This window comes from Bubalus kerabau, chromosome X (genome assembly GCF_029407905.1).
Source record: "Bubalus kerabau isolate K-KA32 ecotype Philippines breed swamp buffalo chromosome X, PCC_UOA_SB_1v2, whole genome shotgun sequence".
NCBI classification, from domain to species: domain Eukaryota; kingdom Metazoa; phylum Chordata; class Mammalia; order Artiodactyla; family Bovidae; genus Bubalus; species Bubalus kerabau.
Window position 1 is genome coordinate 158,802,612 of NC_073647.1, and position 24,588 is coordinate 158,827,199.

A 24,588-nucleotide genomic window follows, 5' to 3' on the forward strand; every position below is an offset into this window, starting at 1 on the left:
AGAGAAAGACAAAAATCAAATGATATCACTTATATATGGAGTCTCTTTTTTAAAAAAAAAAGCACTAATGTACTTATTTACAAAACAGAAACAGACACCCAGATTTAGAAGACAAACTTGTGGTTACTAAAGGGGAAGGGAGGGAAGGGATAATTAGCAGTCTGGGATTAACAGAGACACACCACCATACACAGAACAGATAACCACCAAGGACCTACGGCATGGCACAGACAACTATAGTTAATACCGTGCAATAACCTATAAAGTAACAGAAGTTTAAAAAGAATTTCAAAAAAAATTAAATAAAAAAAATTACAAGAATATCAATATATACATCTGTGGGGCTTCCCTGGTGGCTCAGCTGGTAGAGAAGCTGCCCGCAATGCCGGAGGACCTGGGTTTGATCCCTGGGTTGGGAAGATCCCCTGGAGAAGGGAAAGGTCGCCCATTCCAATATACTGGCCTGGAGAATCTCATAGTCCATGGAGTCGAAAAGAGTTGGGAAAGTGAGCGACTTGCCTTTGCACTTGCTAAACAGCTGGAACTAACACATATTGCACATCTACTATACTTCACTAAAAACAATACATTGAAAAAAAAATAAGATCTTGAAGAGCACTGTTCTTCCCATCTGGGGTGATAGGTGCTAGGAAAGCAGCATGTGCATGGATGTCCTCACCCACCAGGCAACCCAAACAGATTGAAAACCAAGCACATGCTTTGTTTGCTGCTAAACCACTAAGCCAGACATCTTTCACAAACGGCCTCCCAGACCATTCGAGCTGCGCAGTGAACCATCCTTCCCAACTAATGTCGGCCTGATTCATCAGCAGAACCTGCTAAAGAATCACTCACTGGCCCTTGGAAACACTGCCTATTCAGCGGAGAAAGGCAGACATGTAATATTCAGGCAGCTGTGAGGCCAGTGGTCCATCTTTAGCTGAAACAAAGGCACCTGGGCTGGGAAGATCCCCTGGAGAGGGGAAAGGCTACCCACTCCAGTATCCGGGCCTGGAGAATCCCGTCGACTGTATAGTCCATGGGGCACAAAGAGTTGCACATGACCGAGCGTGTCCGACTCTTAACATTAAAGGCAGCATCAAAGGCACTTGTTTGAGGCACTAAATGCAGAGCCTTTATTAAGGACTTCATAGACTTAATACTGGGAATACTGACAGCTATCCAAAGCCAGTGGGCACGATATGAAACTTGTCCAGACCAGGGATATGCAGCCCAGGGCCCACGCTGCCTGTGTTTATAAATCAAGTTTTATGGGAGTAGTCACTGCCCACGAGTGGATATGCTGTCTGTGGCTGCTTTCACAGTGCAACGGCAGAGCTGGGTCGTCGCAAGAGACTCAGTATGCGCTGCGAGTGAAAGTATAAGCGTGCGTTGCTCAGTCGTGTCTGACTCTTTGCGACTTCACGGACTGTAGGCCGGCAGGCTCCTCTACCCATGGGGATTCTCCAGGCAGGAATACTGGAGTGGGGTTGCCATGCCCTCCTCCAGATGGGCCACAAAGCCAAAAATATCTAGGATATGCTCCTTTATAGGAAATGTGCACCAACTTGACTATTACGTGTATATTGTATATGCACACTTATGTGTCTATGTGTTCAGTAGCTTAGCTGTGTCCCTCTTTGCAACCCCACAGACAGCAGCCTGGCAGGCTCCTCTGTCTATGGGATTCTCCATGCAAGAATACTGCAGTGGGTTCCCATTTCCTTCTCCAAGGTATCATCCTGACCCAAGGATCGACCCGCATCTCTGACATGTCCTACACTGGCAGGTGGATTCTTTACCAACTGTGCCACCTGGGAAGCCCATATATACACGTGTACAAATATATGCATGTATATATACGTGTACCCACAGACATATGTGCAAATATATATATATATATATATGGACCGCAGACACAGACCACATGAAAGCAACTGTCATGGTCTACCCTGTATCTGTTCTCCCCTTACTGCTATGGACTAAATGCCTGTCTCCCAACATTCATACACTGAAAATGCATTCCTTAAGGTGGTGATGTCTGCTTTTGAACTGTGGTGCTGGAGAAGACTCTTGAGAGTCCCTTGGACTGCAAGGAGATCCAACCAGTCCCTCCTAAAGGAGATCAGTCCTGAATATTCATTGGAAGGACTGATGCTGAAGCTGGAGCTCTAATCCTTTGGCCACCTGATGCGAAGAGCTGACTCACTTGAAAAGCCCCTGATGCTGGGAAAGACTGGGGGCAGGAGGAGAAGGGGGGGACAGAGGATGAGATGGCTGGATGGCATCACTGACTCAATGGACATGGGTTTGGGTGGACTCTGGGAGTTGGTGATGGACAGGGAGGCCTGGCATGCTGTGGTTCATGGGGTTGCAAAGAGTAGGACACGACTGTGACTGAACTGAACTGAAGGTGGTGGTGTCAGGGAGATGATAAGGACCCGAGGGTAGGGTCCTCACAAATGGACTTCGTGTCCAAACATCGACACGGACGAACACTCAGTTCACAACCGTTATCTGCAGGACGACAAACGACTTTCTTCCCACAACGCCTTCCTGGCCTGTCAGCAGCCCGCAGTGACTCCGCCGGCACCTGGGAATTCCTAACCTCCGTAATGGTGAGAAACAAACTGTTGGTGTTTACGAGCCACTCAGTCTGCAGCCTTTTGTCCCAGCAGCCGGAAAGGCTCAGAGACGCGCCTCCTGCTCTGTGTGAGTGACAAGGTGATTGTACCCGTAGCTGCTGTTCACCGAGCGCGTCCCTAAGTGTCAGCCGGCAGCCTTAGAGCTTTCTAGGTGCTAGTCGACGGGACCCAAGACCCACATGTGTACCCACAGACAGGTTACCCACGGTAACCTGGCTGATCTGACACGAGGAACCGAGCACTCACTCTCCTTCTCAAAAGCAGTAGAAGAGTCTGCAGACCCAAGCGTGGCCTTGGAAGCCTCTCACTTCCTGCGATAAGAAGCTTGGCCATCTCTCACTATACCTCACCAAGCTGCCTTTGCGAGAAGCATATATACCACTTTCCCACAGGACACCTCTGCTTAAGACTCTGCTCCCTTGGTCTACAACGGTGGTTCGTGGTTGTGAAGTGTGGGCACTTCTGTCGGCCAGAGGAAGACGTGGGCAACATCTGGAAATACTTTTGCTTCTCACCAGAGGGTGTGTTGCTGTGCAGTGGCTAAGTCTTTGAACAACATTCCACGCGTCTGCTACAGTTTTGTTATTACGAAGGGGGTCGACGGAGGATGAGGTGGCTGGATGGCATCATCGACTCAATGGACTCTGAGCAAACTCCGGGAGATGGTGATGGACAGGGAGGCCTGGCGTGCTGCGGTCTGTGGGGTCGCAGAGATTCGGACACGACTGAGCGACTGAACAATGACAACTTTCTCTTTGCAGAGAGAACACACTTCACCAGCCTGGGCCTGCCCTTGTTGGCTTCCTTCTCTGACCAACAAACAGGTGGAATTAGGTGATCGCCAAGGTCCCTTTCAATTCTAAAATTCTATACAGAGGAAGGAACGACCTCATCGTCCCAATTGAACCCGCGAGATCTTGATTTATGGAGGGGAGTGAGTGACAACACACGGAGATTAAGGCCACCAAGAACCCGTGACTTGCAATTCCCGTGGGAAGGGGCCACGCCACGCTGCCAGGGCTACAAGAAAGCTTATTGCATCAGGGGCCACATCGCTGAGAAACAGACAGGAACTGAGACTGCAGCTTTATGGAAACGAGGGTGAGCGAGCAGCTCGGTGGGAACGTTGCCCACTGGACAGACGACAGAGTTAGAGTCTGTGTGCTTGGGAGGTCTGTATCATGATTTTCACGAGAGCCACCTCTGAGAGAGAGTGAGCGAGCCCACCGGCTCTGGCCATCAGTCCAATCCTACAATCAATGAAGGCCAAGCAGCCACTGGTCGGCACGCTCATCCATGCCAACTGGCTATGCGGATGGAAGCCCAGTTCAAAAATCACTGCAGATGGTGACTGCAGCCATGAAATGAAAAGATGCTTGCTCCTTGGAAGAAAAGCCATGACAAAACTAGACAGCGTATGAAAAACCAGAGATGGTACTTGGCCGACAGAGGTCTCAATAGTCAAAAGCTGTGATTTTTCCAACAGTCGTGTATGGATGTGAGAGCTGGAAATAAAAAAAGACTGAGCACCAAACAACTGATGCTTTCGAACTGTGTCGCTGGAGAAGACTCTTGAGAGTCCCTTGGACTGCAAGGAGATCCAACCAGTCCATCCTAAAGGAGATCAGTTCTGAATATTCACTGGAAGCACTGATGCTGAAGCTGAAGCGCCAATCCTTTGGCCACCTGATGCAAAGAGCAAACTCACTGGAAACGACCCTGATGCTGGGGAAGATTGAAGGTGGGAGGAGAAGGGGAAGACAGAGGATGAGATGGTTGGATGGCATCACTGCCTCAATGGACATGAGTTTGAGCAAGCTCCGGGAGTTGGTGAAGGACAGGGAAGCCTGGCGTGCTGCAGTCCATGGGGTCGCAGAGAGTCGGACACGACTGAGCGAATGAACAACAAACAATCGGGAATGGCACCTAACAATGGGATCATCTTTGGAAACAAAAGTGTGGGCTGTTAGGGTAGATGCGGTGCTTCCTCGTTTCTGGAGCATCCCTGGGCACAGAGCAGTCAGCACTCTCTGTCCATTCTCCTCCGTCCGTTCTTCCTGGGTCAGTTTTCTGCCACAGAACCGCAGCGGCCTGCAACACGGCCCGCCTCCCTCTTGGTGTGGGGGACCAGGAGATTCAGGTGTGGGGGCGTTGGCGAGAGTACAGGTAACAAATAAACAAGGAAGAGAGGCTGAGAGCAGTGAAGTGGGTGCTGCTGTTCTTTGGTCACTAAGCTGTGTCTGGCTCCCTGTGACCCGGTGGACTGTTACCCACCAGGCTCCTCTGTCCATGGGATCTCCCAGACAGAGATACTGGAGTGGGTTGCCATTTTTTTCTCCAGGGGATCTTCCCAACCCAGGGATCGAATCCAAGACTCCTATGGTGGCAGGTGGATTCTTGACCACTGAGCCCAGTTAAGTGCTGAACCACTGAAGTTGCTCAGTCGTGTCCCAGCTCTTTGTGACCCCATGGACTGTAGCCTACCAGGCTCCTCCATTCATGGAATTTTCCAGGCAAGCGTACTGGAGTGGGTTGACATTTCCTTCTCCAGGGAATCTTTCCAACCCAGGGATCGAACCCAGGTCTCCCACATTACAGGCAGACGCTTTACCGTCTGAGCCACCAGGGGAAACCCAGTTAAGTGGCAGCTGGGTCCAGTAAATCAACGAGAGGAAAACACACACACACACACACACACACACACACACACACACACACATGCTGTAAACAGGCAAGGCAGGAGAAGAAGATACCATCCCCTCATCTTTGGGGGCTAATTTATCATCAGTTCACTTCTTCTTTTCGGACGTGATGCATTTGTCTCGCCAGAGGATTACCTTTCTGCCCGGGAAGCCACACAAAACCGCTAACCCTAGTTTCATTCATGGTCAACAGCACAAATATTCGCTGAGAGTTGTTTTTGACTCTGCAATCACTGCGCACATGCACGTCGACTTTACATTGAATCTAAACCAACTCCCCCACCCCGAGACCCAGCCCCCACTTTCTGTCCTAATTCTCTACTATCTTGCTGGGGAAAAACTTGAGCATAGGCAGGCTGTTCTCAGGGCTGCAGACCTACTCCCACTGACCTGCCGTAACGTGGAATTTGGTATAAAATGGAACTGCTTGGAAGGCGCCCAAAAGAAATAGCAGGAGGACCTCGTTAAAAATAGGGTTTTGCTTCTAACATCTGGCCTGGACCCCAGGGGTGGCGGCTGAGTGCGGGCCTGCCAAGATGTTTAATATCCCCCAAACCTGGGAGGGCTCCAGGAGGAGAAGGCATTAGTCAGGTTATAAATGCAGGGTGCTATTTCCTCCCGGGGCTGCCAAGCTGTGAGGGGAGGCAGCTCGCCCACGAGGGGCGTCAGGGCGCGCTCCCCCAGACCCCAGCCCTGGCTTCCAGCCGCCACGCAGAGAAGCAAGGTTTGGAGCCAGCCCCTTTTGGCCCCATCACCCCAACAGCCCTTGAACCCTCATAAAGTTTGGACTCGCTATTTTGTTAATTGGGAAATTCAACCATGACTGCCAACACGGAGATTTACGATGGATGACACCATAAAAATTACAATAATAAAAACATACACACACACACGACTTAGGGGTAGGAGAAACAGAGAAAGCAGTTTGGAAGAGAGAGGGAACAGTCATATCACTAGATGCTTGACGCAAGTGCTGTTCTTACCCGGGGGTAATTTCCTCCAGTCCCTCTTACCTCTGTAAATTGATTTTTTACACGTTTAATTCTTGTGGTCCTAGAATTTTACACCCCTGTTCTTTCTTACCTAACATAGTATCAGCACTTCTCCCAGTGACTCATTAGTCCCGGCCACCATTCTGCCTGAGATGGTAAAGAGTTTGCCCCCAAGGCAGGACACGCGGGTTGGATCCCTGGGTCGGGAAGATCCTAGAGGTGGACACGGCAGCACTCTCCAGTAATCCTGCCTGGAGACTCCTATGGAAAAGGAAGCCTGGTGGGCTTACAGTCCATGGGGTCACAAAGAGTCAGTCCAAAGGGTCCACTGAAGCGACTTAGCATTCACACCATTCTGGTGGAGTCTCAGTTTTCACAGAGAGTCACCCCTGATGTGCATAGCCTTCAGATTTCATTTTCAAAACCTAGCCAACGGGCTTCCCGTCGGACACCCTGGCCTTCACCTGCTGCCCGTGACCCAGAGTCCCTGTACTTCCTTCCTTCCCCTTCCTCCCATCCTGTATCCTTTGCACTTCTTGCCAAGATGCATCTTCACCCCTCAACGGTGTCGGCTTTTGCTGAGCCTTGTGACATTAACGGAGGCCCTTGATGCTTTTGCTTGAAATGCTCTGCTTCCTTTTTCCCCTGAAGAGTTCTAGTTCAAATGCCTCCTTCTGTCTGCACCCCTCCCCTGCTCCCCTGTGAACACCAGCAACCTCACGTTTAGCAGCCCCTGTGTCAAGACACCTGTTTAATTCCCTAGGTGGGGAGAAAAAAGAGTTCCTCCTCTCGTGTGTCTCCTTCCAACCCTAGCACTAGGGCAGTGCCACGACTCAACAGGGCCAGCGAGAGACATTTCGTAGAGCTGAAAATCCTGACAACTGCTTAATCCGGGCACATCAGATTCCTGGAGAGTGCCCGTACCTCTGATGGTACCCAAAACAATTTTACAAAGCACGGGGGGGGGGTGTAGATATTTTAAAATCTAACAATTATTTTTTTTAAATTGTGCATTATGCAAACACAATAGTAGATGTACTTGAAAATTTAGTGAAAAGTTAACTGCTTCAATTTAAGGAAAAATGTTAGTAATCATTAACAAAATACTTTTAGGTGTATGCAAATATGACAAAATGATGTCTCTGGTACAAGAGAACCAAGGATGGGAAATACATGTATAGACAAGGGAGGACTACAGACATGTTCAAAGGACAAGGAAGTAATAAATACTCAGGATACAAACACTGCGTCCAGGTTCCCTGGACAGTCTGAGATTCTATGGGCAGTCTCAGACAAGAGTCTGCAAGCTGTATCCTCTGGGCCAAATCTGGCCCCTGGCTTGTTATTATAAATAAAGTTTTATTGAAACACAGCTGCTCTCAATGGTCTATGCACTTTAGATGGCTGCTTTTGGACCACAAAGACAGAAATGACTGGTTGCAACAGAGACCAAAACAATACCTTTTAAAGTAAGATTCTGCCAACTAATCCCGGGGAGAGACCTAAATTATGGGACTACAGGTCCTCAGGAAAGCAGATTTTGATCCGTCGGCTTGTATAACCCTAAGATGCAAACCTAATGAGAATATTGGAAACGGAACATCACTGCCTAGCTTCCCTCAGTAAAACAGACATGAACATACCAGACGGAGAATTAACAAAACGGAATTCAGTGAAGAGGACAAAATGTCCAGGCCACATGGGATTTATTTCAGGAATGCAGACTTAATGCTGTGAAAGAAATCCACCATCCCAGCACGTTAAGAGTGAAGAAAAATCATTTAAGTGGAAGATTCTGGAGCCAGAGGGTGTGTTCTGAATTCTAGCTCTGTGACTTCCTAAGAGCATGACCTGGGCAAGCCTGCTATCTTCTCAACGCTTTGGGTCGCTCACCTGTCAACGATGGGAGGCAGCCATATTTACTTCTTGAAAATAAAATGAAAGCGTTAGTTGCCCAGTCGTGTCCAACTCTTTGCAACCCCATGGGCTGTAGCCTGCCAGGCTCCTCTGTCTGTGAGATTCTCCAGGCAAGAATACTGGAGTGGGTTGCCATGCCCGCCTCCAGGGGTTCTTCCTGACCCAGGGATCGAACCTGGGTCTCCTGCACTGCAGGCAGACTCTTTTTTATCGTCTGAGCCACCACGGAAGCGCCATCTCCATCTTAGGGGGAAACAGTTTGACTCATCAAGAACTGAGAATCATGCCTGGCACACAGCTCATGCTCAATAAATGGGAGCTACAGTCACTCAGACAAAGCAGTGGAACAGATGGAAACCCCGATAAGACACAGGGAGTGCCTGGCAGACAGAGATGCGAGGATGAGAGGACTGGGCATGGGGGCAGTCGGAAAGATACCGTGAACGAGAAATAGATGACAGCGATTCTGACATTTTCACGTGAAATCTGGATGAGGTTACGGGGGTCAGAGGAAGTTCTTCTTTGCAGGGGAGGAACAGTGGTCAGGAAATGGCAATACTCTCAGTGTGGGATCACGCTGAAGGATGCTTGGGAAATATACAACTAACACAGCAGTACCGAAGGCAACGGAGAAGCTGGAGGTGGCCCCCCCAGACTGGGGGATCTGAGGAGAGGCTGGGAGAGACCACCCACTCCCACCCCCAGACTAGGGGATGAGATGCGAGTAAAGGACAGAAACCTAGACGTGCAGAAAGAGCATCCCACTGCCCGCAGACCTGGATGCGGGAGGGAAAGAAAAAAGGATGTCACCTTTGGGACAGTGGCATTTTAGACGTGGACGGAGGAGACATCACTAGGGCTACAGACAGAAACTCAGGAGAAAAAAGGACAGTGTTGTGTCTGACAGTCCAGATGACCGGCTCGCTGAGTCTGGAAGGAAGAAAGGGAGCTGTGATTGGCAGAATGAAGTACATCAAAGCTGGACATTTTGAAGGTCACATTAGAATTTCAGAGCAGGCAGATCTTAAATGTGATGGTGTATGAACTTTGGAAACAGGCACCGTGGTAAGCACGGTTAATTCATCTCAGCTAAAAAAGGAAATGGGAAACATCTGAGGCTTTTTCATATCGTCCCCACCCTTTAAAGGAGGAAGCAATGGCCTAGAAGTCTTAAGGACTTTTTCAACAGCCCCTGACCTTTCTCTGATGGCCATACCCATGGAAACGATTTGGCTATATTGAGCAAGACACATGTTGAAACAAGTGTAACCTACATGTAGGCTTTCCAGGTGGCTCAGCGGTAAAGAATCCACCTGCCAAGGCAGGAGACCCAGGAGACGCAGGTTCAATCCCTGGGTCGGGAAGAGTCGACCCAGGAGACGCAGGTTCACTCCCTGAGTCGGGAAGATTCCCTGCAAAAGGAAGTGGCAACCCACTCCAGTATTCTCGCTCAAAAAATCCCACGGACAGAGGAACCTGGGGGGAGCTACAGTCCATGGGATCGCGAAAGAATCAGACGTGGCTGGGCGACTAAACAACAACTTACAAACACTCGGCCGATTTGCAAATACTTTTCTAGCGCATTGCTTTCTCCCAATTCTCTTGACAAGTCAACAAGCACAGGAATGGCTAAGCTTGAATCTGAGCTTTGAACACACAGACGACGGAAGGCAGCAAACTCAGAGAAGATGGCAGAACCGCAACTGCACGGGAAACCGGGAGGGCTGTGAACCTCGGGGATGTGTCGAGAGCAACCGCACCACGGTTCCGTTTTGCTACGCTTCAGTGGGGTATCATCACACCCAAACAGCAGTTCAGGTAGACACTTTTTTTTTTGAATGAAGAGGAGCTCGTTGGCAACGGGCACCACTCGAAGAGGGTTTGGGATGAGATGACCCCAACACAGTGCAGGGTCTTTCGAAAGCCCTAAGGGGCCTAAGGGGAGATCAGCCCCCCGCAGACTGAGCTCTGTCCTGCAAAGGAAGCGTAGGCAAGCTTTGCTGCGGGAGGCGTGTGCAGCCCTGCCCCTACAAAGCTCTCCTGGGGGGGTGCTTTCTATGTGAGAGGCGTGGGTATCACATTCTCCAGTTACTTACCCGCCCTTACACCTTTTACAGTGAGTTTTCAAACGTGAGGTAAAAACACACAAGTGCACACGTGACCGTTACACAACCACACACCACGGTGTCCACCTGGAGGGGACTGGGGCTGGGCGGACAGCCTGGGTCTGCCCAGGTGCTCCTGCCCCTTCAGCAAGAGCTGCAGGTCCACATAAAAGCCTGGATGGCAAAGCTTGGGTGGCTAACAACTCAGCCCCTTTGCCATCGGACGTGCTGCTGGGAGAACCAGGTGTCATCACACTGCTCAGCCAGGAGGGGACACCCCCAAGTCTGTGCCTGGTTCTCCTGGACTGGACCCCATGCACCTTTGCCCTTGGCTGACTGTAACCTATCTCTTTTTCACTTGGGAGGGGGGTGGGGGTTGTTCCCAGGTGCTGCTAGGGGTAAAGAACCCTCTTGCTAATGCAAGACACTTAAGGGATGCAGGTTAGATCCCTGGGTGGGGAAGATCCCCTGGAGGAACGCAAGGCAGCCCACTCCTGGAGAATTCTTGCCTGGAGAATTCCCCCAGTCCCTAGGATCGCCAGAGACCCCGAGAGTCACTTGAAGTGACTTGGCACCCACCTACGGATTACATCTCAACGGAGAAAAACCGAAGCTATCAATTCAAACAAAGGGTTCTATTGGATACTGTGTAAACGAGACAGCTGAACAAACAAAATAAACACCCAACTGTATACGATTAAGAGGACTGTAACAAAAATGGAGACGGAGCATCGACTTTGATTAACGTCTTGATCTTTTCGACTGACTTTTCTTGAGACGTAAGTGCCACGTAACAAAGTGTAAGTTTGGGGTATACCCTGTGATGATCTGATACATGGATATACGTTGTGGAAGAACTACACAATAGGCTCAGCTCACATATGCAGCACCTCACATGATTAACCTTTATTTACTTCACTGAGAACATTTCCACGATCTTAGCAGCCGTCAAGTACCCAATATACCACTATGAAGTAAGTTATAATCCGTATCTTTTTGTTGTAATCCACTGTGAGTGTAACAGTTACTAAATTCTGTGAAAGTCGCTCAGTCCTATCCAACACTTGGCGACCCCATGGACTATACCATGTAATTCTCCAGGCAGGAATCCTGGAGTGGGTAGCCTATCCCTCATCCAGGGGATCTTACCAACCCAGGGATTGAACCCAGGTCTTCCGCATTGCAGGCGGATTCTTTACCAGCTGAGCCAGAACGGAAGCCCAAGCCTACTGGAGTGGGTAGCCTATCCCTCCTCCAACGGATCTTCCCTGCCCAGGAATCGAACCGGGGTCTCCTGCATTGCAGGCAGATTCTTTAGCAACTGAGCTACCAGGGAAGCCCAAATTCTGTGACTCCTTCTAGCAAATAATAGAGCCTAGGGGTAGTCTAGGAGACAGGGATACATCACCAAAGAACTGGAAACAAAGAAATGAGACATTTCTGTTTCACCTGACTTAATTCCTTGCTCCCTCCCTCCCTTTCCATCCTCACAGCCTGCAGGATTGTAGATCCCCAACTGGGGATCAAACCCCAGTCCCAGCAGTGAAAACACCAAGTCCTAGCCACTGGACCACCAGGGATTTCCTTCACCTGCTTTTAAATTACGTTTATCCTGTGCTCATGTGGACAAACCATTCAGGTATTCCTTACTTATTATCTGATGAAACGAATATTTTCCTGTATGCTTTCTAAAGCAGAGGCTACCACTGCCTCACAGAAGTGCTTGCCTTTACCGTTTCGTAAGGATCCTCTTTTTAAACGGGGACAACATTAGCAATGTAAAAATGCCACCGCAGTCAGAGAAGTATTTTTAGCGACTCGGCTGAACAATGAGCCCTGAACCTGGGTTTAAATGAAGCTAGCTGAACCATTAAAATGCCTTCCCGAATCCGGGGGGGGGGGGGGGGGGGGACGTGTCTAGCATAAGAAGGCAGTCCAAGCTCCCAGGAAACACAGTGGCGCCTACAGGGTGATCTGTCAGCTGCTAGAATTAGAGGGCAATGCTGCTGAATCATTTCTGGAGACGCAATTATTCACGAATGTTAAGAGTAACACCCTTTTCCTGGTTATCTAATCTCCTCACCGGGAGTCCAGAAAAAACCAAAACCCAAAGAAAAACAAAACCCAGATTGAAGACAGCTACTCCCAATTATTTTATTATCTGCTGGAGAACAGTACTGGCAGAAGTTCCCCCCTTCTTCAAGGGGAAAAATACTCTGGAAAAATTTAATAACAACAGGGACCGCTAGGACCACTGTTAAGAGTTTCATTTGCTTTCTGCAGAAAGAATCAAAATGCAGCCCAAGATGATGAAACAGAAGGGAGAAATGAGAAGCTCGTTACAACTCCACTTTGCAATAACAAGTAACTGAAGAAACACATCCCACAACTGAAGGATGTGTTATCAGTGGTTCTCAACTAGGGGTGGTTCTGCCCTCAGAGGGACATTTGGTAAAGGTCAGAGACATCTTTGGTTGTCACCATGGAGGGCGAGGGGGGCAGGGCGTTCCTGTCATGCAGTGGGTGGAGTCCAGGGATGCGGTATTTAGAACCTACAATACAGCATAGCCGCCCAGCCCATACGTCAACAGTGAGGTTCAGGAAGCCTGGCCTCTAGGAAAGGTTGAGCGTCTTCAGATAATGCATGCTGTTCTGACCATTCAGAGTCCCTCCAAGAGATTCAGTTCAGTTCAGTTGCTCAGTCGTGTACGACTCTTTGCGACCCTATGGACTGCAGCATGCCAGGCTTCCCTGTCCATCACCAACTCCCAGAGTTTACTCAAACTCATGTCCATTAAGTAGTGATGCCATCCAACCATCTCATCCTCTGTCGTCCCCTTCTCCTCCTGCCCTCAATCTTTCCCAGCATCAGGGTCTTTTCAAATGAGCCAGTTCTTCACATCAGGTGGCCAAAGGATTGGAGTTTCAGCTTCAGCATCAGTCCTTCCGATGAATATTCAGGACTGATTTCCTTTAGGATGGACTGGTTGGATCTCCTTGCAGTCCAAGGGACTCTCAAGAGTCCTCTCCAACACCACAGCTCAAAAGCATCAATGCAAGAGATTAAGACCCTCAAACTCTGCCCACCTAGGAGAAATCTACAAGTGAAGACCACGAAGGGGATACTGAAAACGTGGCAAGACATGGGACCAGGAGCACGGAAGCACACCGAAGAACACTATTAAAATATTGATTGATTTTCGGCTGTGATGGGTCTTCGGTGCTGTGGGCGGTCTTTTCTCTGGTTGTGGCCAGCAGTGGCTACTCTCGAGTTGCAGTGCCTGAGCTTCTCATTGCAGTGGTTTCTTTTGTTGCAAGAGCATGGGTTCGAGGGGCACGTGGGCTCAAGTTGTTTCAGCTCATGGGCTTAGTGGCTCTCCAGCATGTGGCATCTTTCCAGACCAGGGATCAAACCGGGGTCCCCTGAACTGGGGGGCGGATTCCTATCCATGACGACACCAGGGCAAGTCCCTGAATATGGACTTTTATCCTTCTACTAACGATACAGCCTGTCCAGCGCCTACGGTGCCCATTAAATGCAGAACAGCTTCTCACGACAATGTTCCAGGAGGAGCGGGCCAGGTGAGCCTGGCCTATGATGCACACTTGAGTCTGCTGAATTACCAAGGAAGCAAAAATCTGGCTCTGGATACACAACCACCACTGTTCACCTTCAGATGACTCTATTATTCTTCTGTTGCCAAAAGCCCCAGAATGGCTGTGTGGCTATCCGCTTCTAAGCTAACACGGTAACACTCGAACCCATTATACAAAAGACACTCCATCAGAACCGAGGCCTGAAGCCTTGGCTAACGACCTGCAAAATCTTAATTAAAATGCCTCAGCTGCATTTCTATTACTGACCACCTTCTCCGTCTCAGTCATAGGCAAAGCTCTGCAGACCATGGAAGCGCAAAGTCATGATTTCTCTGGTCTTTTGTAATTTTAGTAATTTCAAGATGATCATAAGCTGTAAAAACAGTGAAGTCATTTCACCCAGCCACCTTCAACGGTGACATCTTCTCTCGCCGTAGGACAGTGTCAAAACCAGGGAATGACTTTCAGCTGACGGGTCACCTGACTGCAAACCTTCAGCTTCTCTCCTTTCAGATCAGTGTGTGAGCATCACCTAAGCACACAGCGTCTATGTGAAAGCCACTCCATCATGTCTGACTCTTTGTGACCCCGTGGACTGTAAACCACCAGGCTCCTTTGTCCATGGGATTCTCCAGGCAAGAAGACTGCAGTGGGTTGCCTTTCTTTCTCCAGGGAATCTTCTCCATCCCGGGATCGAACCCAGGTCTCCTGTATTGGCAGGCAGATTTTTTTTTTTTAAACCACTGAGCCACCTGCTGCTGCTGCTGCTGCTGCTAAGTCGCTTCAGTCGTGTCCGACTCTGTGCGACCCCACAGACGGCAGCCAACCAGGCTTCCCGTCCCTGGGATTCTCCAGGCAAGAACACTGCAGTGGGTTGCCATTTCCTTGTCCAATGCATGAAAGTGAAAAGTGAAAGGGAAGTCGCTCAGTCGTGTCCGACTCTAGCGACCCCATGAACTGCAGCCCACCAGGCTCCTCCATCCATGGGATTTTCCAGGCAAAAGTACTGGAGTGGGGTGCCATTGCCTTCTCTGACTGAGCCACCTGGGAAGCACTTATTCAGTGAATTATACCATGTGAGATCTTCCCGGGCCAGGGATCAAACCTGTGCCACCTGCATTGGCAGGTGGATTTTTAATCCCTGGACTACCAATATGCATAATTTTTACACTGCTCAGGAACATTTCTGCAGAGTCATACCTCTGTGCGTTCAGAACAGAACCATCCTTTGGCTCTGTGCCTGGACTTGCCTGTGGAGAGAAAATGCCACCTAAATCTTACTCTAAATCTGACGTGAGGTGGGGCAAGAAAGGGCATATGTATGTGCTACTTGGTCAGGAAATCTTTCTAACCATTCTCCTAACAGAAGCTCCACGAAATGCATGAAAAAATGCCATCTACCTTCCATTTAAAACCTCAAGAATCTGGTTATGTAACATGTATTCACAAGGGTAATACAGAACACAGAGCCATGTGTGTATTATGTAAACCAAAGGAAACATGCCTGATTCTACCTGGCCAGTCACATGAGTGCAGATATGGGCTTGAAACCAGTCCATCCTAAAGGAAATCAACCCTGACTACTCACTGGAAGGACTGATACTGAAGCTGAAGCGCCAATACTCTGACCACTTGATGTGAAGAGCAGACTCAACGGAAAAGACGCTGATGCTGGGAAAGATGGAAGGCGGGAGGAGAAGGGGACGACAGAGGATGAGATGGTTGGATGGCATCACCGACTCAATGGACATGAGTTTGAGTAAGCTCCGGGAGTCGGCGATGGACAGGGAGGCCTGGCGTGCTGCAGTCCATGGGGTTGCAAAGAGTTGGACACGACTGAGCGACTGAACCACAACAGAAAACAGCACCTTTCCCATGTGTAGGTGCTTCTGTTTGAAAACCACCAGCGCTCCTCGCAGAAGACAGCAGGTATGGCTGTGCTAACGTAGGCAACAGATACGCTTAATAGATCAGCCTCTTGACCACGAACCGTGACAAAGGAGGAAGTATACTTCACTGTATAAGGAGTTTCCAATCTTATTCAAAGGTGTTTATTTAATTTTTTAGTCTTTACTCAATGTCTCACCATGTTGCTTCTGTTCTATGTTCTGGGTTTTTTGGCCTCGAGGCACATGGCATCTAAGCTCCCCAACCAGGCATCGCACCCACAACCCCTACATTGGAAGGTGAAGTCTTAACCACTGGACCACCAGGGAAGTCCCTCGAAGGTCTTTTTGTTGATGTTGTTCAGTGGCTAAGTCGCACCCGAGACTCTTCTGAGACGCCCATGGACCGCAGCACGCCAGGCGCGAATGTTGCAAAATCCCCACAATAAGCAGAGAAATGCACCATCGTGTTGATTTCTGATATACGCGAAATGAATTTCTGCCATCTGCGCCGTAACCAAAGGCTGCTTTTATCGTCTAAAGTGTTTCAAATGACTGCCACTGGGGACACCCAGCCTGGTAACGCCTGACAAACATTAGGGAAACTCAGTTTCTCACTCGTGTTTCTGGTTCGCTGACAGACCTGTCACCGCAGCAGTCAAATGGTTTTGATTAAGGGCCCTGTCTGCTTTTCACAGTGTGCAGACGTCGGTCCCAATGCTAGAGGTAGGGGAAATACTTCCCCCAAGCCATGAACACCTTGGGTGAATTTGCACGCATACCCATGCAAGTCAAGGCACGTGGAGTTTTAGCTTCTGTCTTCCCAGGTGGGGCAATGGTAATGACTAATGCCCATGCAGGAGACTCAGAGGACATGGCTTCGATCCCTGGGTGGTGAAGATCCCCTGGAGGAGGGCATGGCAAAACACTCCAGTATTCTTGCCTGGGAAGTCCCATGGACAGAGTAGCCCGGCGGGCTACAGTCCATGGGGTTGCAAAGAGTCAGACATGACTTAGGGGCTAAGCGTATCAAATTCAGTTCAATCACTCAGTCACATCCGACTCTTTGCGACCCCATGGACTGCAGCACACCAGGCTTCCCTGTCCATCACCAACTCCCGGAGTTACTCAAACTCATGTCCATCAGGTCGGTGATGCCATCCAACCATCTCATTCTCTGCATCCCCTTCTCCTCCCACCTTCAATCTTTCCCAGCATCAGGGTCTTTCCCAGTGAGTCAGCTCTTCGCAACAGGTGGCCAAAGGATTGGAGTTTCAGCTTCAATATCAGTCCTTCCAGTGAATACTCAGGACTGATTTCCTTTAGGATGGACTGGTTGGATCTCCTTGCAGTCCAAGGGACTCTCAAGAGTCTTCTCCAACACCACAGTTCCAAGGCACCAATTCTTCGGCACTCAGCTTTCTTCATAAAGAAACTCCAGTTTGTTTATAAAGTTGGATGTCCAAGTCTCGCATCCATCCATGACTACTGGAAACACCATAGCTTTGACTAGATGTACCTTTGTTGGCAAAGTAATGTCTCTGCTTTTTAATACGCTGTCTAGGTTGGTCACAGCTTTTCTTCCAAGAAGCAAGTGCCCTTTAATTTCACGGCTGCAGCATCTACCTGCTGTCTACCTAGCATTCCACCCAGCGTCTTCCACCCAGTTTTCTGCAGAAGGGTGCACTGGATCAGGAGAAGCAGGCAGGCACGTGTGGACCCTGTCCCACTCAGCGGATCCATGGGAACCACGACCCCGGTAACAGGTTCGCAGAGGCTAATTTCAAACCCTGAGAGGAAGCGTTAGCATTTCATCAGTATCGTGCAGATATATCTGCAGGGGACCAATGTCTTTTTACGTACTTTCCAATATTCCCTGCGCCCCAGGCACTGATTATCAATAGCTCTGTGGCGGGTATGAAATCTATAAAATATGAAACCACCAGCGGTTGTGAATTGCCTTGCTGTCGAGTGAGACCAAAGCGGACGCGGTAGATTCTGATAAACTGAACCCGCTTTTGTCACCTGGTCCAGCAGTGTGCCTCCCAGACAGCCGCCCAAGAAAAAGGAAAACCCCAGACCACAAAAGCCTATGTGCAAATGCCCCTAGGCGCCTTAGTCGTAGCTTGGAAAGCACCTAAATGCTCTTCCACGGGACAAACGACTAACCGCCCTGCATCCATAAAACAGAACACTGGGCCAGGCTCAGTCTCTTAAGTCATGTCCAACTCTTGGCGACCGTAGCCTGCCAGGCTCCTCTGCCCATAGGATGCTCCAGGCAAGAATACTGGAGTGGGTTGCCATGCCCTCCTCCAGGGGATCTTCCTGACCCAGGGATTGAACCTGCATCTCCTGCATTGGCAGGCGAGTGCTTTACCACTGTGGAAGCCCGTAGGAAATGGAAGACCATGTAGCATATAAAGGAAGTACTACTCAAGTATGCACCAGCGTTACCCAATCTCAGATGCACTGAGTCAGAAAAGCCAGACTCTCAAGGGTACACGCTGCAGAGATTCGCTTCTCAGTCACAATCGCAGAGGCAACACTCCAGTGCCAGGAAGCAGACCAGTGGTACCAGCAGCTGCGGTGGGGTGAGGGGTAGACTACAAAGGGGGAGTTTTTGGGGTGGTGGAACCATTCCATATCTTGTCTGTGCGGGTGTTTCTATCACTCTGAACATCTGTATTCTAAAAAGGGTCAATTTTCTGGCATGAAAATTATACTCTATGTAAAAAAACAAAACACACATGGTAGAGATGAAGGTGAGGAAGGATGGAGAAGCTGGACACTGACCATGAAGGGAACTGACGGGCTGGGTGGCAGAGACGCTCTGCCTCAATCAGCTTCTTAAAAATCATCAGGATGGCAAAAGTGACCACATGATTAACCCCCAAGAGGCAGAGGCCGATGGACTCTTAGCCCTCCAAAGCGGACTGCCGCAACTCATGCAAAAAATAAAAAAATAAAAGCGCAACTAAGCCACTTTGCTGCTGGGGCTGCTCAAAATCTCCCGTTGAACTGAAAAAAAAAAAAAAGCCTTGCTCACTAACCGATCTTCTTCATCTGGATGCCAGGAGGAGCAACCATAAACAATAGCATCCAGACACCACCTTGCACAGGCACGGCCCTTGCTTTAGACAACAGTGATGCCATGAAATCCCCTCTGCCTTAGAGGCTGTGGAATCCACCGCAGGGCGGAGGGAGGCCACACAGGAACCCTAGATGATGCGAATTCTGCCTCTTGAGGGCAGAAAAGGAAGCCCCTTCTCAAGATACTTTTCCTGAGTTTGCAGAGATGTGATGTGCATTTTGTCGTAATACTTTCAGGCAAGTGCTGCTTCCGTACAGCACCTCCCAGCTGTCTGGTAGGGTGGGGTGCATGAGGAATCAATGTTCTGATGGGCACCGTTTTCCCTGCAGCCCCGAACATCCTGACCGGCACATGTGCTGCCCGACTGCACCAGCCCAGCCCCTGCGGTGGCAGAGAACTTGTGCCTCAAGGCGGGCTGGAATATTCTGGGTCTACCCACTGCCTGGTTGTACAGCTAACAGCAGAGCCCCCTCAGAGATCCAGAGGTCTGCCTCCCTGCAGGGTCCTCCCCACCGTCTCCCAACCTCCTGCACACACACCTTCTACACACATAGCCTGGGGGGGTGACACGACTAAAGACTTAGAAATGGAACTTTCAAACCCCTAGTGTAGAAGCCACACTGGGAAGAGCTGAGTGAGTCACCTAGCGTGACAGAGAATTTATGGATGATGGGTTTGATGCTGGTAAAGGAGACACAGCACAGATACTTGATCAGGAGAGTCCTTCCTTCTCCTTCCTGCCTTCTTTTCCTTCCCCTTCCTCCCCCTTCCTTCCCCTTCTTCCCTGTCCCTTCCTTCCTCTTCCTTCCTTCATTCCCTCTTCTTCCTTCCCCTTCCGCCCTCTTCCTTCCCTTCCCTTCCTTCCTTTCAGCTAGAAAGGAGACGTTATGAAGCCAAGAACATGCTCTGTCCACTTGATGGTTGCTCAGTAAATTCCCTGGTGGCTCAGTCAGTAAAGAATCTGCCTGCAGTGCAGGAGGCCTGGGTTCGATCCCTGGGTCAGGAAGATCCCCTGGAGAAGGGAAAGGCTACCCACTCCAGTATTCTTGCCTGGAGAATCCGCATGGCCAGAGGAGCCTAGTGGGCTACAGCCCATGTGGTTGCAAAACGTCAGACACGACTGAGCAATTAAACCACCACCTAACCAAAGCGTGAGGATTTGAGATAAATGTTAAACAATCCCACAATGAACGCTTAACATTAGGCGTTACTTCTTTGGAGTATGCCCTCGTGGGGGGTACCAGAGGCAGTTCCCGGGGGCACACAGTTGTCAGAGGAACACACAGTCATCTCTTAACTCCCTACTCGATCTATGGGATTCTACTCGAGGCTCTGACAAATTACAACAGCCACTCAGCAGATGCTACACACAATCGGCATTGATGGAATACATTGCGTCTCCCAAGGCTCCTTTCTCAGTCGCCTGGTTACAGAAAGTTTCTCAACAAATGTGAGACAAATGTAAACAAATCCTAAAAAAGGAAGGCTCGCTTTTCTGGGGGGAGGGACAGACATTTCTGTGTTTATTCAAAGAGGCCAGCAACGCTCTTGCCCCTGGGGGGCCCCAGGGACTGCCCACCGGGAGAAACCTTTCTCTAGGTTACACAAAAGTTTTCTTTCCCAAGTCTCTATTTACCCTGATGTTCACAGAGGGATGGCAATTTCACCTTAAGATTGTTTATACATTTGGACCGCACTTTTTCAGCCTATTTTTGTGCAGGTGTTTCTAAAGGGAAAGAATCCTGAGTTCCAAGCTGGAAGTCTTCAGGGAGGCAGGGTTTGGTACGTGGAATTTTCATCTGCAGACATCTCTGGGAATCTATGAGATCAGTGCTGGGAGGACACTTGGACTCCAGGTGAGAGATTTCCTGGTTAATTTCCAAGGTTAAGTTATCAGAGCCATGGGTGTGACTTCCCTGATTGACGAGGGATGAGGTGGTACATATTTTGTTCTGCTCATCATTTTTTTCATAGGAAATATCTAGCAAGAGCGAATCCAAATGGTCAAATGTACATGTAGAAAGAAGGTGTACTCTTCATGAATAATGCTAGCTAGGGTGGACAGCAGAAACAGAGATCTCAGGCTTGCGTGGTGAGAGGTTTATTTATAACATGTGGCACGCCCCACGTATTTTATCCTTTTTGTTCGAGGATCAGAATCGAGCCATTTGGGTCGCCTGCAAGACTGGCCCATCTCACCCTTCTGGGCTGATTCTGAAAGAGTCTGGACCCAGGGACTCACACTTGGATCACCCTCAGTGATAGCATGTGCGGAAGTGGGATGTGAGAACTGGCTTCTTTCTCAAATAATCAATTTGCAGACTACAGAAAATGTGACACAAAGTGAATCAAGCTTCAATATGCACAGAACCGACTGTTACAGCTCGAACTGTGTCCACTGCAACTGCATAGGCTGGTAGTCCTAGCCCACGGTACGGCTCAGAATGTGACGGTGCTTGGAAGAGGGTCCCTGCAGATGTCATCTGTTAAGACGAGTTTGTCCTGGAATACCGTGAGCCCCCTTATCCAGTACGACTGTGTCTTTACAGAAAGGAGAAATCCGACAAACGTGGACAGAGAGGGACACGCACACAGGGAGAACGCTGCGTGAAGGGGAAGGCAGGTCTCGGGGGACGAAGTGCCTACGAAGCAAGGAGTGCCAAACACGGTCCAGCTGAAGCTGGCAGACAGGCCAGAGCAGACCCCCGTGAGGCAGACAGTCACGGGAAGAAAGCAAGCCAGCTGGCACCCTGTTTCGGACTGCTGTCCTCCACGGCGCTGGGATGGTGCATTTCTGTTCAAGCCAAACCACTGAGTTAGCCCACACCAATTCTGTACACGGATCTGTAACCAGCCCACAAACGATCTCTCTGTGGCCGGGACCAAGAATACCAAACATCCCACCCCCATATATATGCATACACTGTATGTCGTCCAGCATATAAATGCTGTCCACAAAAAACCAGCCCACAAATGCCGTCCCTATGGTGGGGGCTGAGACCATCCAATCAGCGCACTCCCCATGTATATACACCATATGTATACACCAGCCCACAAATGCCCTCCCTATGGTGGGGGCTGAGACCATTCAATCACCGCACTCCCCATGTATATACACCATATGTATACACCAGCCCACAAATGCCCTCCCTATGGTGGGGGCTGAGAACACTCAGATCACCCCACCTCCATATATATATACACCATATGTATACACCAGCCCATAATTATCCTCTCTATGGTGGGGGTAAGAACACCAATCACTCTACCCTCTCCCTATATATACATATATGTATGTTTATGTGTGTGTGTGTATATATATATATATACACCATACATATATACCAGACCACAAAAGCCCTTCCTATGGTGGGGGCCGAGAACATAAAATCACCCCACCTTCATATATATATATATACCAGCCCATAAATATCCTCCCTATAGTGGGCACCAAGAACACCAAACACCCCACCTCCCCCATATACACACACACACACATATATACACATATATATGTACATATATGTGTATATATGTGTGTGTGTGTGTATATATATATGTACACACATACACACCACATTTATATGTTTGCTTGTGTGCTTAGCTGCACAGTGGTGTCTGAGTCGCTTTGCGACCCCATGGACTAAGCCCGCCAGGCTCCTCTGTCCATGGGATTCCCCAGGTAAGAATACTGGAGTGGGTTGCCATGTCCTCCTCCAGGGGATCTTCCTGACCCAGGCATTGAACTGGGGTCTCCTGCACTGCAGGCGGATTCTTTACCAGCTGAGCTACCAGGGAAGTCCCCATATGTACACACCAGCCCACAGATGCCCTCCCTATGCTGGGGGCTGAGAACACTCAGATCACCCCACCCCCCATGTATATACACCACATGTATATACCAGCCCATAAACACCTTCCCTATGGTGGGGGCCGAGAACACTCAGATCACCCCACCTCCCCATGTATATACACCACATGTATACACCAGCCCATAAACATCCTCTCTATGGTGGGGGCCAAGGACAGCCCATTACCCCACCCTATAATATATATACCATACATACACACCAGCCCACAGATGCCCTCCCTATGGTGGGGGCTGAGAACACTCAGATCACCCCACCTCCATATATATATACACCATATGTATGTGAAGTGAAAGTCGCTCTATCGTGTCCGACTCTTTTCGACCCCATGGACTATACAGTCCATGGAATTCTCCAGGCCAGAACACTGGAGTGTGTGGCCTTTCCCTTCTCCAGGGGATCTTCCCAACCCAGGTCTCCTGCATTGTAGGCGGATTCTTTACCAGCTGAGCCACCAGGGAAGCCCAAATGTATACATCAGCCCATAAATACCCTCCCTATGGTGGGTGCCAAGAACACCAATCACCCCATTCACACACACACACACACACCATATTTATACATCAGCCCACAAATGCCTTCCCTATGGTGGGGGCTGAGAATACCCAATCACTCCACCTCCCCACGTATATACACCATATGCATACACCAGCCCATAAATACCCTCCCCTATGGTCGGAGCCAAGAACACCAACCGCCCCACCCCCATATAGATGCACCATATGTATACACCAGACCACAAATGCCCTCCTGAGCATGGGGACCCAGAACACCAAATACTCCCCGCCCCTCACCATATCTAAGACAACTGCTGTTGATCGTAATGGGCTTCCCTTGTGGCTTAGCTGGTAAAGAATCTGCCTGCAGTGTGGGAGACCTGGGTTGTATCCCTGGGTGGGGAAGATCCCCCTGGAGAAGGGAAAGGCCACCCACTCCAGTATTCTGGCCTGGAAAATCCCATGGAAAGAGGAGCCTGGTCCGCGATAGGTGTTCAGGTTACAAAGACTCAGACAAGACTAAGTGACTAACACTAGACTTCACTTTATTAGAGGTACTTCCTTGGCGGCTTAAGACAGTAAAGAATCTGCCTGCAATTTAAAGAGACCTGGGTTCAATTCCTTGGTTCAGGAAGATGCCCTGGAGAAGGGAAAGGCCACCCATTCCAGTATTCTGGCCTGGAGAATCCCATGGACTGGATAGTCCATGGGGTCGCAAAGAGTCGGACAGGACTGACTGACTTTCACTTTCCCTTCACTTGATCTTCATTTCAGGCTGGCTTCAGGTGAACAGAAATATCAGCACAAACAAGAACACATTCCCTCATCCCGCCCCAAGAGCAGGACGGCCCAGCCCCTTCTCCGCCTCCCTTCAGTCCTCTGAACGAGAGCATCCAGAGCTCTCTCTTCCCTATAGACCGCGTTTTCCATCCGTGGTTGCTGGCCCTGCAGGTGGCGTGTTGGAAGGTGTTTTTTTGCCGCTCCGGGCAGGAAGCCGGCTTCTTACCTGACTCCTGGAGATATCGGTACACCAGGAAGTTCACCTCGTCACTGGTAATGCTCATCTTAGCCTCACCTCGTGGGGATGAGGTCTTTATGAAGCAGCAGCCACCACCCTCTGTCAGAAAAGGCGAGAGGAGAAAGCGGAGAGACGTTTCAGACACTGCCTGCGTGTTCCTCCTCGACCGCGTTTCTTTAGGAAAACAATTGACACGTGTAATACTCAGGAGGTAACTAATGCCCGATTCCTGCCGTACGTTCTGGTAACATAAAGACTTTATAATTATC

At 49.6% G+C, this 24,588-nt stretch overlaps 1 protein-coding gene across 6 annotated transcripts in view; it reads right to left on the bottom strand.

Annotated features, from left to right (window-relative positions):
* LOC129639827 (F-box-like/WD repeat-containing protein TBL1X) overlaps positions 1–24,588 on the bottom strand; it is a 244,773-nt gene that overhangs the window by 34,903 nt on the left and 185,282 nt on the right. For 4 of the 6 annotated variants that reach the window (XM_055565087.1, XM_055565086.1, XM_055565085.1 and 1 more), the window contains one exon: positions 24,308–24,418. The exons of the other annotated variants lie outside the window; for them this stretch is intronic. In XM_055565087.1, the coding sequence (XP_055421062.1) occupies positions 24,308–24,365 (58 nt within the window). In that variant the 5' untranslated portion in view covers positions 24,366–24,418. The remainder of the gene's footprint in view (positions 1–24,307; positions 24,419–24,588) is intronic. 6 annotated transcript variants of the gene reach the window in all.